Source organism: Lonchura striata, chromosome 6, assembly GCF_046129695.1.
Source record: "Lonchura striata isolate bLonStr1 chromosome 6, bLonStr1.mat, whole genome shotgun sequence".
Taxonomy (NCBI): Eukaryota; Metazoa; Chordata; class Aves; order Passeriformes; family Estrildidae; genus Lonchura; species Lonchura striata.
In genome coordinates, this window is record NC_134608.1 from 8,580,215 (window position 1) to 8,594,776 (window position 14,562).

The 14,562-nt window shown below is 46.7% G+C and overlaps 1 protein-coding gene across 2 annotated transcripts in view; it reads right to left on the reverse strand.

Annotated features, from left to right (window-relative positions):
• The window catches only part of CEP170B (centrosomal protein 170B), a 58,309-nt gene extending 47,570 nt beyond the window's left edge, over positions 1-10,739 (reverse strand). For both annotated transcript variants that reach the window (XM_077783934.1, XM_077783933.1), the window contains exons 1-2: positions 10,650-10,739; positions 9,150-9,285 (exon numbers count right to left, since the gene is read on the reverse strand). In XM_077783934.1, the coding sequence (XP_077640060.1) occupies positions 9,150-9,254 (105 nt within the window). In that variant the 5' untranslated portion in view covers positions 9,255-9,285; positions 10,650-10,739. The remainder of the gene's footprint in view (positions 1-9,149; positions 9,286-10,649) is intronic.
• Between the last annotated feature and the right edge of the window lie 3,823 nt (positions 10,740-14,562).

The following is a 14,562-nucleotide window of genomic DNA, read 5'->3' on the forward strand; positions in this document are numbered from 1 at the left end:
CACTCAGGGGTCCCCAACAGATGAGGGTCATCTCAGGGGAGCAGACATATATTCTAGCAACATGATATTGCCCTCCATAGATGCAGAAAGAGGTCACCAAATGAACCAATGTATGCCACCCTGTTTTCCAAGGAAGTTTCAGCTGTGTTCAAGAAAGCCCACCGCAAAAGGAGTCAAAACAACAAGCAAAATCTGACCCACAGTCTTCCTCTCAGCATCTCTTTAAGAGTACATCAGGAACAAGGCAAACTGTTACGCAGATTGCACTTCTGTGAAATGTCATGCTTTTGCAGAGAAGTGAAGGAATTTTCTTAGTTTTGTTTATGTTAAGCCAGCAAACATCACAGGAACTGGCAGCAGGAGTTCCTAAGGACCTGTCTCCAAGGAAACTCAAAGAAACTAAAATCACACCTTATTTATTTTGATGCAGACTTGCCAAAGGTCACTCTTACTTGAGAACTGAGGTGTGGTTTATTTCAACATCAGTCACATTTAACATAAACTGCTCTTGTGTGCAGTGCCAGCAGCTGATGGTGCTTTTGTCTCAGAGAGGAGCACGCTCCCTCAATCCCACTTCCCATGAGGAGACAAACCAGTTTCCATGCTGGTAACAGCATGAGAGCCCAGGGACAGTCACTTCAGCCCAGCAGGTCAGTGGTTTCTAAGGAGTGACCTGCTGAATCACAGAAAGTGATTAAAGAAGCCTTAGTCAACACATCCATGGCTGCAGAGCTCCCAGCCATCTCCAACTTCACTGGAAAGATTTTAGGCTTCTACAAATTGAAAAACTGCAATTAAGTTGACTGAATCACTAACATAAGAGGACTTCTAGCCTAAATACACACGTGCAGCAAATACTGAGTTTCGCTTAATGATCAGCCATGACCTCTACAACCAAAGGCAAGACTGATCCATCATGAGTAGACACAGGGGTCCAAAATAAAAAAAAAAAAAACAAGCAACAGATTTTTCAATAAAGTGTTAATAAGAAACCTCAATTACCCATATCCAGATGTCAAAAGCAAAAAATAACCAGTGCATCCTTGCAGTTAATCTGTTTCACCAGAAAAGCACTTGTGACAGGGTGAGCAGTAGTCCCGAGATATGGGTAAGAGATCCAAACAACCAAACCAGAGCTGGAACACCTGAGGGGAGGCTGAGAAGGGGAAAAGAAGGAAGGGAGGAGTCCTCTTAGGCAGTGGTGATCTTCAGGCAAGAAACAAGGCTACACTCCCGGAGGCTGGAAATGAAGGAAGCACATAGCATTCTCACCATGTCCCAACACTGGATTTGTTATCAAATGAAAACAACTCTCAAGAAAACACGTGTGCTTTTCTGATTAAGAATATTTACACTTCTCTGCAGGGAAAACATGGACACTGATTTGTTACTACACTCAGTCCTCATCCAAGGCTGGAATTTCCAGACATTCAAATAACTTCCTAATATAAGGTTGTGCTGCTTTTCTGTCATACTATCTACCATGCATCATGCTTTAAATACCTAGTAGACAAAATGCACACACAGTATATAACTGAGGATGGAGGTACTTTATATATAGCTCTTCCTTCTTCCACAATCATGTTAATCAGATAGTACCTGGGGGTCTGCCAGTCCCACAGCGGTACCAACACCTTGGATTACCAGGTTCCAATCAGCCATGCAACTTGTGATTCTCAAAACTGCACACATCATCAAATCAGCAAAATCAGCTTCGAAAGCTTCCAGAAATCTCCACAGAGGCACAAATCACACTGGCTACGTGTGCTGCACATACCCTACAGCTTTGTGTTTGGTGAAGGGTCTGATGCAGAGAGCAGGGATCTCAGGATGAACACATGAGCTGCAGAGATGCTAAGCAAAATCCACAAGGCACAAAGACCTGCCTAGAAAGGCAGGAGGAGAAATCCAGCCAGCCAGCCTGCATTTCCCTACAGGGCTGGGGAGCAGACACAGCTCAGCTGTCTGTGCAGATACAGATGCTACTTTTTTTCTCAGGAGAATTACCATGGGTGAAAACCTACCAGTTGGGGTTGAGATTTGGACCTCAGCCCTGCCAGCGCCGCAAGGCATCGTGGCACTGGAGATAAAATAAACAAACATGAGCAGTTTCCCTGTTCCTCACTGCAGACTGCTGTGCACTTCTGGCACAAAATAACTGCAGTGTTCTGGTGGCAGCATGCAATAAAACAGTTGCCCAAATACTTTCCATAGTGAACAGGTTACATTTCTGCCAGTACTGTATTCTGCACAACTGCCCCAGTAAGGAAATATAAACCTCTGTTAGTGTCCCACTTTAGAATGGAGATAGACAAAACTAAATTTAAAAAAAGTAAATATATGCTGGATAACATTTAATGACAGACATGAAGACTGGGTGCTTCTCTTTCACCACAAAGCATTTCACAGTGTCGTGTGCATTGGCCCCTCCAATATATACTTTATATACAATATATATACTTTTCCAGAATATCAGTGAATGCTCCATCCTGGCCCAGGCTGGTTGCAAGTGTGTCACCCCTGTGGCAGCCTGATGGCTCCCAGGGGCAGGTGCTGCCAGCTTCTAATGACTCTGCCTAAGCAGACAAATCTTTTCAGCAAGTGTAGCCACCTCATCCTGGGGCTGGACTCGCCTTACAGCTCCCAGGCTGCAGAGGCTCCTGCCCTCAGCTTTGCTGCAGCCAAAATAATGGACTTTGAGGATCTGTGGCTGAACCAAGGCCTGAGTATTCAAGCAAAAAAATAATGCATTGAACAAAAGAGAGAAATCCCCCAGGAAAATGAAACTGTAATCCCCACAGCTTGGCAAAGGGATTTGGAGGCTGGCATGGTTCCCATAAAAACTTAACCCGTTATTTTGGAGTAAAATGGGTTTTTGCTTGTTGGTTCCCCATTCCCAAAGTGAACTGGTTCAAGTGTCCCAGGGTCAGATCCTGACCACAGGCAGGGAGCATGCTGCCCAAGATGCACTGGCTTTCCCTTTGTTTTACATGGCCACCCAGGAGGAATAGAAAAGCATAATTTTAGGTGGGACACAAGCCTGAATTTTTATAGTGCAGCTGAACAGCTACTGCCTGTATCAGGATCTCATACAAGGAAGATGCATCTCCCTTTTTAATCTGCCCACTCCAGAGTGGGACAAACCCTCCCTTGGCAGTCCAGGCTTCCAGCACCTGCATGAAGCCCTCTCAACCCTAATAACCATCTGCCTTCAGTGCCACCATCACCTCTCTCCCTTCCCTGCCTCCAGCAATGAACTCCCCTCCCAGATCTGCCAGTCTTGCTATGCCTCCAGCCTCCTACACTCATATGCCATCAGGCATAGTAACCTCCTCCCATCAAGTGCACATTAACAGAACACAATGGGACAAGGAAGAGCCAAAAAAACAACTCTAGGCCTGGAAATACAGGATGTGCATCCTTCCTCCCACAGCTGCTATCCCAGCACCTGGAAACACTACCTGTCAAAAACAGCACCTTCCCAAGGCTAGATCCATTCTCTTTTATAAGACTCTTACCTCCTTTGTAGCACCTAATGAATTACTCTTGGCAATTCCCAACACCCAGGGAGTAACTCAGGTGCTTGTTCACACCCTCTGGATAATTGCAGTGAAACAGCACAGGTGGGGCATCTCCCTGTCCGACTACAGCTTCCCACTTCAACCCTACACTGCCATGGGGAAGGAGGTCCAGACACAAAACCCAGCAGAGATTCCTCATGGCTTCTTCTGGGAGCTCCCAGTGCTGGAAATATGTGAGCAATGGAGGGATGCAATTTCTGCACTGTAGTGAATGCACCTAGAAGGACCAGGAAAAAGATCATCTACCAAGTTCTTACCATCTGCTTCTTCCCAGCATAACACTGTAGACAACCCACACCACACCTGTTTGCACTTGTTTATGTATGCACTTACTAAACTACACAACAAAGACACAATATTATCAAGTATGGCCCAGGGAAGGCAGGATACACCAGGTCAATGAAACCTTAATTTGACCAGATGTCACACACAGGCAGAGTTCATCTTTGCACTCTATTATTTGTGGAGCACGCCGTGCACCCTGCATACCAGACACAGAACAGATCCTGCAGGGAAAAATACCCAGGAACTACACAATAACAGATTGCATCTTCATGCCTATGTACACAGGGGCAGAGGCAGAATTACACAGGCAGCCTTCAGCAGCCTTCACACTAGGGTGTTGTAACTGCTCTGCAGTTATAAACACTTGACTTAGCAGCCATAAGAATACTCCTTCAGTTCCTAGAATGCTTATAATTCCCTGTCTTTTTAACAAAGCAGGCTAAAAAGATGGAAACACAGTATTGTTACCTTTGTGTGATTCACCAGGAGAATGAACTATGTCCAGCTCACAAGGACTTACCACTTGAACTGACTAATTGGTATCATAAGCAGCACTGGTCCCATCTGGACCAGTGACAGATGCTTGGCTAGGAGCTTTCACAGCTCCCTTCTGACACCAGAATAATAAACAGCAAGTCTTGACCCATTCTCAGGCCTAAGGGCAATGCTGCTCATCAGCCACATCCTGTAATGCCCGTTTTGCCCACACTGAGCATCTTCTGCCCTATGTGCACCACCCTCTCCACTTTTCCAAGTCCTGCTGCTCCTCCTCTCACTCCGCACAAACAGAATCCTCATTGTACTTCCTCACTTGGCCAAATCTTCATCATTTGGTGAAGCTCTACAGAGTAGAAATGCAAGCACTACATGCAAAGATCTGACCTGTGGCTTCCTGAAACACAGGTGAAGAGGTTAAACAAGCATTCTGGAAGTATCATTACACTCTTGGCTTGTTCTTGCCCTTTCCTCGACAGCTGCTTTGACCACTGAGTCAGGATGCCAGGTTAGGTGTACTCTGATCTAATCTAGTACAGCTGCTGTTACATCTACACTCTAGTCTTGTGAATACCTGCACCCAGTTCCTCTTTGCCCAACCCGTGACACTACTCCACTCCATCTCCTTGCCAACATCACTCCCAGATGGAATTACTTACGGCAATACTATCAAGTAAGTCCCTGCTGACCACATTCAAACTCCAGCTTTTATTCAAAGGCTTGGAACTTGGTCAAACACATTTGGATTATCAATTAAGGGAAAAAAAAAAACAAACAAACAAAAAACCGAACAAAAAACAAACAAACAAATATCCACAAAAAAAAAAAAAAAAACCACCTCCAAACTAGTCATTCACTCTTGAATATCTTCACTGACCCAGCTCAACTACAATGCCAGAACTTCAAAGAACAGGCTAAATATACTTTTAAATAATTGACCTGAAGAAAACAGCATTTTTCTCAGAGTTGCTCACAGCAAAGACAGGAGGTAAATGATTGCATCCAGAACACACGGCATAAAAAACATGCCTGGAAAAAAAACTCTCATCCCAAACAGCTACAAAGTTTAGCAGAATTATAAGCAATTGCAAACAGTGTCTCCTGATAGGAAATGTCAGGTTGTCCCAAAAGGCATACAGGATAAAGGCATAAAACAGAAAGCACCATGCTGCCTGCACCTACTCCTGCTGTAACTCACACGCATGTACAAACTCACATGCCCACAGCATCATTCTAAAGGGAGGGAAATAATCAGGGGAGCACTGATTAAACATTTCTATTCCCCAAATTTTCCAGTAAACATCATAATCAAACAAACACAGGGAAATCATGACACTGCTTTCCATTCTGTTAAATATTTACATTTAGGAAAAATAAAAAAAAAAAAAAAAAAAAAAAAAAAAAAAAAAAAAGTTTTGTTTAGGGGCAGCAGAGAATGTTTTAATGGTTAAGTGAAATTTTTGAGTTTGCAAAATGTTTGTTCCCTGAATACTCATCACATTAAGCAAATGATCAAAGCTGATAAAAATGGCAGCTGCATTTCCCAAAATAAGGTTGCTGGGGAGAGGGAAAAAATATTTTCTTCAGGATGGTCCCAAAATTCTTTTATTTTTGATTAAAAAAAAGAGTAGATTTTTTCAGACCGTTACTTCCTAACACCCCCAAGTTTCACATTAAAAACCCACACCAATGCAAGTTAGTGAAGGTCCAGATTTCCACACTCCTGCAGTTTGTTCACTGTTACCTGAAGGAAGCAGCAAGGCTGTTGAAGAAATCAAGCACTTTTCTTAGAAAAAGGGCAGAATTGAGCCCTTGGCTCTGGTAGCAACACTGCATGCCAAGTTACAGCTACACTTTATGGCATTTTCCCCCCATGCATTATTCAAACCCAATGTAAATCTCGCATTTACTTGTACTAGAAGCTTTAGAGGGCTGCAAAAACATTTAAAATATTTCTAATCCTCTTAGTAGGTATAGAAGATATCAAGGTAGATTATGTTTCCCTACTATCAGACCTACTCAATTCTAAGATTAAAGACTCTGGGTTTCTTCACCTCTTTGTTAATCAGAAAGCAAATCCACTACTTGTATTATGAAATAAGAAAACCAGACAAAGCTAAAGCTTAATTGTTTGGTGACAAATCCATCCTTTTTTGCTGTTTAGAGACCTGATACTTTGAGACAGCACATTCCAAGAAAATATCAATAGACAAGACACTCCTAAAACAGTAAAATGAGGAAGGCAAGACTGCAGGTCGCCAGAACAAGGATTATCTCTGTGTTGTGTGTTTGAGCACCATGTTACACATAGCCTCAACAGGGAACCACAAACCATATCACGATGAAATCAATAAGCAGTAACAGCCTTAGACATGAAAAAACAATGACCAGGTCACCCAGTCACTGCCAGTTTGTTCCCAGCTGTGCACTTTAAAGGATTAAATGCCAGTATCTTGAAATATAGATGGAAAATAACCATGCAGTGAATATACAGTTTCAGGGTCAGTACGCCAGAAATACAACAAGGTGCAAACAACTGCCACAAGAGCTCTGTCCATCTGCTCTGATAACTGCCCTGCTTCTTAAGCTCCCCCAAGACAAATGATTGTGCCAGTCTGTACAACGATTCTGTGACATGGACAGTCACAGTAGGGGAAAAGTCTATTTTTAGATCCATCCTCCATCTGCTCTCATACAATTCTGCTTGGATATGAAGACTCCATGTTCACAGTTTCTCTTCTGCACTCAGTCTTACTACAAACATCTCATTTGGAGCCCCAGGTAGCTCTGGAAAACATCTTCATAAGCAAATGGCTAGGAAAAGAATGTGCTGTGCTGTTCAAAACAAGACCTTACATGTGAGCCTAGAAAAAGCTTTATTACTGGAGATAGCAGACCACTATGCTTATAAAGGGTTACACGCAGCTCACCCCATGCTGGCTTTTATAGACAATCCAGAGCCTTCACTCTGGTGAAATAATGAGTAACTCTTTTAATACCACCCACAACCTATGAACCCTTAGATACAACTGCCTCACATATATTCTTGGCTCCTCCAGGAATCTCAATTCATTTACCTTGTAGAAAAGTGCATGGTAAATCAAGAGCTTCACAAGATTGGGTACTCCACAAGCAACACTGACAAGCCAGCTCAGACTTGCAAAGAAGCATGAAAAACTCTGGCTGGTATGGAGTGGCTCACAATCCACAACATCCAGTTAACCCCATAAGCAGCTAGAGAAAAAAGCTGTGTATTTTAAGCGTAATTGTTATTTGGGGTCTTTATTATTTTAGAGACCACAGCTTAAGACATGACTGTCAGAATACTGAAAGCTGACAAGCCTCAAGTTCCTTCACAAGATATTAAGATGGGCAGCCTAAAACTCAGACCATTTCTGGAAACCAGGGACACTGTGTGTGTCTCCCTCCTAGTCATGAGAGAAGATGCCAATCAGGTTCCTGAGCAGCCAAATGCAGATGTACAGCAAGTATCAGGACATTTTTAATGTCTCACCTTTACATGCCTCACCAGCCAGACATGTAGAAACATGAAATAAGAGATAGTGTGATTCATGGGAGAACCCAAACAAACGATCTGCTGTGGAACAGGAGCTCCCAACTCTACAGCAGCACAGCCATGCCACTCACTGCCAGCAGGCAGAGCAGGACAAACACTGCAAACTCTCCTCTTGTGGACACTGACATTTTATTACATCTAGATAGCACCTTGCCCTTCAAGCACACCTCCTACAAGAACTTCTACCTCTCTAAACAGACCTCCTACTAACATATCATACAAAATCCCTACAGCAACTACAGACAAAGCCTCCTCAGTAGATCCTCAGCACAGCATTTAGGACATGCCTATGATCAGGTCAGTAGTGGAAATTATGAGGAGAGAGTCTCCATTGTGTAGGCAGCTTCCTAATTTTGCCACCTACAGGAACATTTGCCACCTTCACAAAGGGGCAAAAAGGGGATGGGCAGGTGCAATAGAAAATTTTTTGTGCACCTAAGTACTCATGGCATGGGTTTAGCAGAATCACTATTTTAATTCTGAGCTTCTACAAATTCTTGAGCTAAACTGCTCGTGTCAGAAGCTCTTTGCAAGATTCTAGCTCCATTCATCTGGAGTGACATCTACTACATTATGCTGTCAAACATCAGAACCTCAGTCAAGACTTCAGACATGCTGGATTAGGTCCAGCAGAGACACATGCTGGTATGGAAAGTACTAACTGAAGCTGAAAATTTGCCCAAGTAACACAATTACTTTGGGAAGAGGTCACCAGCCTACTCAGCCTACCAAAACAGATTTCCTCTGCTAAACATCAGCATTTTCTACCATGATAAAAACACCTGAGAAATGAATAATTCAATCAAACTTAAAGGGGAAAAACAGGTAAACAAAAAACCCTGCCTGCATTCAAATCACATGTAAACAGTGCATATGTTAAAAGCTAAAAAAGCCAGCAGCATAATCACAGATCAGGACAGAATGGCATGTCTTTGTTTACTGCTTCTAGTAGCATCAAGACAGTTAATCTATTTGATTAATCCCCCACCACTATGGATCCTATCCATCTGATGACATGGCAATTTGAAAACCTCACTCACTGTCACAAACATGAAGTCTTCAGGGGAAACGCAGACTCAGGACAAAAAGAAGACGTTCCTTTTAAAGGTGTCTCTTCAAAGCATCAAACATCTCTACAGGTCCCCAGTATTACATACACATCTACTGCATCTTCAGAAGAAATAATTACAAAAAAAAAAGCGTCATGTTACCTGGAGCATCAGTTCACAGTCATCTCTTCCAACAAATATCATCTCCCGAGGGAGCCGATGGCGAATGCCAGTGCTGCTCACCAAGAACCACGAAGTCACGCTCATTTTGGCGCTTGGCACTTAACCTTTATACATCCTAAACACAAAAAAAGAAAAACCCCACAAGACAGAGTTAGCTATTAATGAACTGCGCAAGTACAAGAGTGTGTAGCTGCTGTTCCCAAATTTCCCTCTACCATGGGACCCAACGCTGCCCTATGCACTTGTGTTCCTATTTTAAATCTCTGGTGACAACAAGCAGTTGTGAAGTGTCTGCCAGGACCTCCTGCCCATGTGTAGGAGCTCTGCAGCCCTAGAAATATTCCCATGGCAAAGTAAGACTAAGGATCTGAAGAAAGGATTGTTTAAAAAATTGAAACATCCATCTGAATCCAATCAATGACATTATGAAATATGGTGGAGGGGAAAAAAGAGAAAACAAAAAAGATCTCCTTTCCAGAACATTTCCTCACCACTGCCACAGTGCTACACAGCTTGAGCCTCTCCCATCATCAGAGACGTGGACCAGCACATCAGTAAGGTGACATAACGTGGCTCCCTTAACCTTTCACAGCGCACTCCCAGGAGCGCTTACACCCGTGCTAGGAGAACCTCCCTATTGCTCATCCCACTTCCACCCTGGTGTAAACTGGGAGCCCACAAATCCTTGCTCCCTTCCTCCCCCGCTGCACGGCTGGTCCACACGCCAGGTGAGGAAGCGCAGGCTGCGACTCCCCGCGGGGTTTCGGCGCCCAGCGGGCGGAGGGGCGGCAGCTGTGACCTGCGTGCGGCACTCACCGGCGCTCTCCCGGCCACACCTGCTCGTTGTCGCTGCCACAGCCCGGCTGCGGGCAGCCTGCTGCCGGGCCTCCCCCGCGGCATCCCACCTTCCTCTCCCTGGCTGCAGGAAGGAGGATTCAGCCGCACACGCCAGGCTCTCGCCTTCCCCGCACCCACCTCCCGGGCTCCCAGCTGCATTCCTAAGCGCACCGGGGGAAGGAGATCTCCATTTTCCCCGGGCTGCGCCGCGCTCCCCGGCCCCGCCGCCGCCTCAGCGGCCGCGGGGCGCGCAGGTGGGGACGAGCGAGCTCCGCGGGGGCCGGGGACAGCCCGCGGGGGCCGGGGACAGCCCGCGGGGGCCGCGGACAGCCCGCGGGGGCCGCGGACAGCCCGCGGGGGCCGGGGACAGCCCGCGGGGGCCGGGGACAGCCCGCGGGGGCCGGGGACAGCCCGCGGGGGCCGCGGACAGCCCGCGGGGGCCGCGGACAGCCCGCACGGCCCCGCCGCTCCGGGAGCCGCCGCTCCGGGCTGCCGCGCCCGTGGCGCGACACACGAGCGGCCCCACACACCGCGGCCCCACACACCGCGGCCCCACAAAGCGCCCACCCGGGAAGGGGAGCCGGGAGCCGCCGGCACAGCCCTTTGTGTGCCGGGCCCCCGGCCCCCGCCTGCCCGCCCTACCTGCTGCGGCCCTCGGCGCGGTGGCAGCCGGGCACCGCGCCCCGCCAGCCGGCTCTGCCTGCCCCGCGGGCCGCTCCCGGCGCCCGCCCCGCTCCGCCCCCGCGCCGCAGGTTCCCGACGTCAGGAGGCGGCTCCAGCCCCGCCGGGCCCGGCCGGGGGAGGCGGCGGGTCCGCGGCCGCGGCTGGCCGGGCTGCGGGGCGTGCCAGCGCCGCGGGGACACGGCCGCGGCGTGCGCTGGGTTGGATGGGGCCTTAAAGAGCATCTACCTTAAAGGGCATCGCATCTACCCTGCCACCCCGGGCAGGGATGCCAGCCACCAGACCAGGTTGCTGAAAGCCGTATCCGTCCTGGCCTTGAACACCTCCAGGGATGGGGCATCCGCAGCTTCTCCAGGAAGCCTGTGGCAGTGTAATGCCCTGCCCTGGTTCAGCATCCCTCACTTCAGGCTCTCGGAGAGGCTCAGTGAATGCCGGCAGAGCCTCTGGCACCTCTCTGACCAGGGCAGCCATCCTTCACCTGGGAAGGTCCAACATGCAAGCTTGATGCCATGGGGCTGGAGGTGCAGCCTCTGTGAGACTCTGGGACCAGACCCCACACCAGCCCAAGGGAGGTCCAACACCAGCCTCTTCTCCCACCAAGTCCTAGCACCAGCTGCTTCTCCAGTCCCAGCACAGCCACCCATGCAAGCCTCAGCACCAGTCTCTCTCACTCTCCACCAACCTGCAGGTCGGCATCCATCTCCACATACACTCCTTGAACTCTTGCAGGGCAGTAACAAAACACAGTTGGCAGGACCGAGTTAGTCTTGAGCATCTAACCATGGAATAAGAGCCCAAAATGGGTACTGTGAAAAGACATGCCATTTTATGGGTTCTTTTCAGTCGTTGGTAATTAGAAAATTCTAAAGAAAAGTAAGTGCAGCGAGCAATTACAACCTTTTCTCCCTTTGTGATGAGCATTGAGTATCATGGTGAAGCTTTCTCAAGAGAGCCCCAGCTCCTGCAGATGTCAGGGGAGCTGCAAAGAGCAGCAGCTGAACACTGGTTCTCTGGCTCCAGCTGACACAGGCAGCTGAAGGAATTCTATAGGAAGACATCGAGTTCATGGTGATGTTTCCCCAGGCTTATATTCCAGCTGGAAAGACAGCTTTGCTTTTATACACTGTACAGTTGGGTTTGAATATTGTTTCTCAGTCACCTGCAAGAGCTTTTCTTGGTCTCTTCAGTATTGTGTACTTTGGAATTTTGGCTCAGGATGTAATCTTAATAAAGTCTGATGGCATGGAAACCACAGGTCTGTGACACCACTTGCAGGGGGTGGCCCTTTAGCCACATCACTTTGTGGGCTTACTCCTGGTTTATACCTTTGCTGCAAGGCTGAGGAGCCAGGAATGGCAAAGTGAACTGCAGCAGGACTGTAAGGAGGGAAGGAAAACAGCATTTCTTCCTTTTCCTCCTCTTTCTGAAGAGAAGTAGGACTTAGTTATTATTTAATTAATAGTATTCTTTAATCAGCATTTGACTTTTTTCTTGGCAGATACATCATGCCCCAGAGTGATTTCAGGGTATCATTATCTTCAAAGTCTTCGAAGCTGGCTGAGCTGCAGCATCTGTGTTTTATTGAAGTGCTCTTAGTCTCTGCTTGGAACAGAGCACCACACCCTTGCAGCGTGCTGTGTCCCTCAGACACCAGGCAGGAGGATGGAGGGAGCAGCTCCCACTTCCACAGCTCTTCGAAGGCTTTTGTATTGAGTGCTGCCATGAAGTAATAGAAATCCTTTATAAGTAAAAATGGACTTCTGCCCTATTTTGCCAGCTTATCCTGTCACTGAATGATCTTTTATTATTGATTTAACTGACCTATAGCTTAAGTTTTTATATATATTATTCACTTCTTTCTGAACTACATCTATTTACTGGAGAGGCTGCTCTATGAACTGAGCTGTAGAGCATCTCTATACTCCTCAAAGGAAGCAGGATAATTTACTTCTTTATACAAGCCTGCCATCTAGGCAAATCTTTGTAATAAGTTGCTATAAAAAGGTTGGTGTTTGCTTTAGTCTCTCTTTAAGCCCAGTTTTACTATGCATTTATCCACGTGTATTTATTTGAGCAGTCATTCAGTACTTCAGCATTTATAGGGAAGAAAAAAAGTCCTTGTTCCCACCTCGAGTCTTCTGACCTGGCTGAAGATGAAGTTTGGGCCAATACCCTGAGCCTGGCTGAATGCTGCATTGCAGCCTCTTTATTTTACTCCAGTGATCTAAAAGGAATAAAAAAGATAATAAGTGGAGTTTTTCCTTGTCCTCTCTCCTCACTCCTCACCTCTCCAAAAAGAGTGTGTGGGCAGCATATCCTGGTGCTACACTGTCATCTTTAAATCCCAGTCGGAGCTTGTGTCCATGGGGAAGACAAGCTGTTGCACTGCTGTACCTTGAGTTTTACTTTTTTTTCCTATTGAAACAAGCCCTTTTGGCAGGCAGTGTAGCCCTTGGGCCGCTCAACCCCCCAGGCTAGCCAAACACACAACTGTCTTGGAAAATACAACACCATAAAAGTGACATAAAACCACTTCTTCTGGCTGAGAGGCCAAGGAAAGACCTCACAAAGTTGGGTGTAGCAGCAGCACAATGCGGTTCACTCTAAATTTGGGGCATATGTTTATCATGCAAATCCCTCTACATCCATCTACAGCACTGTTACCTTCAGCTACAGGGGACATGCTCACAGCTGTGTTAACCTGCATGGCCCGGGTGGCAGGAGGTTCACTGCTCTGTACGTTGAGCAGGTGCACAGTAATGACCAGTCCCTGTCCCAGAGCACTCATATTCCCACTAAACAAGGAAATTGAAGGCAAGGTAAAATGTCCAGGCAGAAGATTAACAGGTCACAGGGCAATCTGTATCCAGAACCATTGAATCACGTCATCTGCTCCACTGAAATACTTTCTTTCTGACACCCTGAACCCACAGCTTGGAGCAGAACCACTTAAGATTCCTGTTTCAAAACAAAGATCCCACCATTCCCAAAGGAACTGAGCTAAGGCAAGTTCTTGCTGGCAGGCTCTGATGTGAAGGAGATTTTTTGATAGAGTTGCCAAACAAGAGCTGCATCTTGCTGCAGAGGAGGCTTCTGTTCCAGAGCGATCACAGCCTGACCCAGATGTCCTGTTTGGCTCCCCCTCTGAAGGGCAGTTTTCCCTGTCCATGAGCTAGATGTCAACACGGTGGGTAAATGAAGGTGTGCAGGACTGCTAAGTGAACGTGGCCTGATTAACTCTTTGCAGGCTGGCTGAAATCCAGTGTGCACAGCTGTATGCACACACATTTATGAGTAAATTTGCAGCTCGTTAATTCCTGACTACTTTGCATCCAAGGGCTGTAGTTGTCAGTCACTGTTCCCCAAGATTATTTCATTTGTTCTTTGTTAACTCACTTTGAGAAACATTAGGAGAGGTTCACAAGTAGGTCATGCAGGGTTTCTTAACCACTTCTTCATTTGAATGGATTCTGCTACTCAGTGATTACTTTCTTTCCCAGAAGGCCAAAATTGGAACAATGCCAGCTCTTTGAGCCCTGCTGCAGGGAGATGTGTGCCTGGAACATTGTCACTTCAGGTCAGGATTTCTGCCTAGATTTTTACTGTAACCAGGAAAGGTCTGTGGTCTTTCATAAGAGAATGCTGCAGGTCTGGACCTGTGTACTTCACACAGCTAATGGTGCTGTTGGCTGCCCTGAGCCCTTTCCTATGGAGCCTGACACCAAAGTTTTCATCACTGGCTCTGGCTATCAGCATGAGCTGGATCACCACAACATGCAAATAATCCCCCTTCTGATTATATGCCTTCTAAGTGTCATTTCAAAAATATCTCCTTTGATTTCAGTTGGGGTTTTTTTTGTTTGTTTGTTTGTTT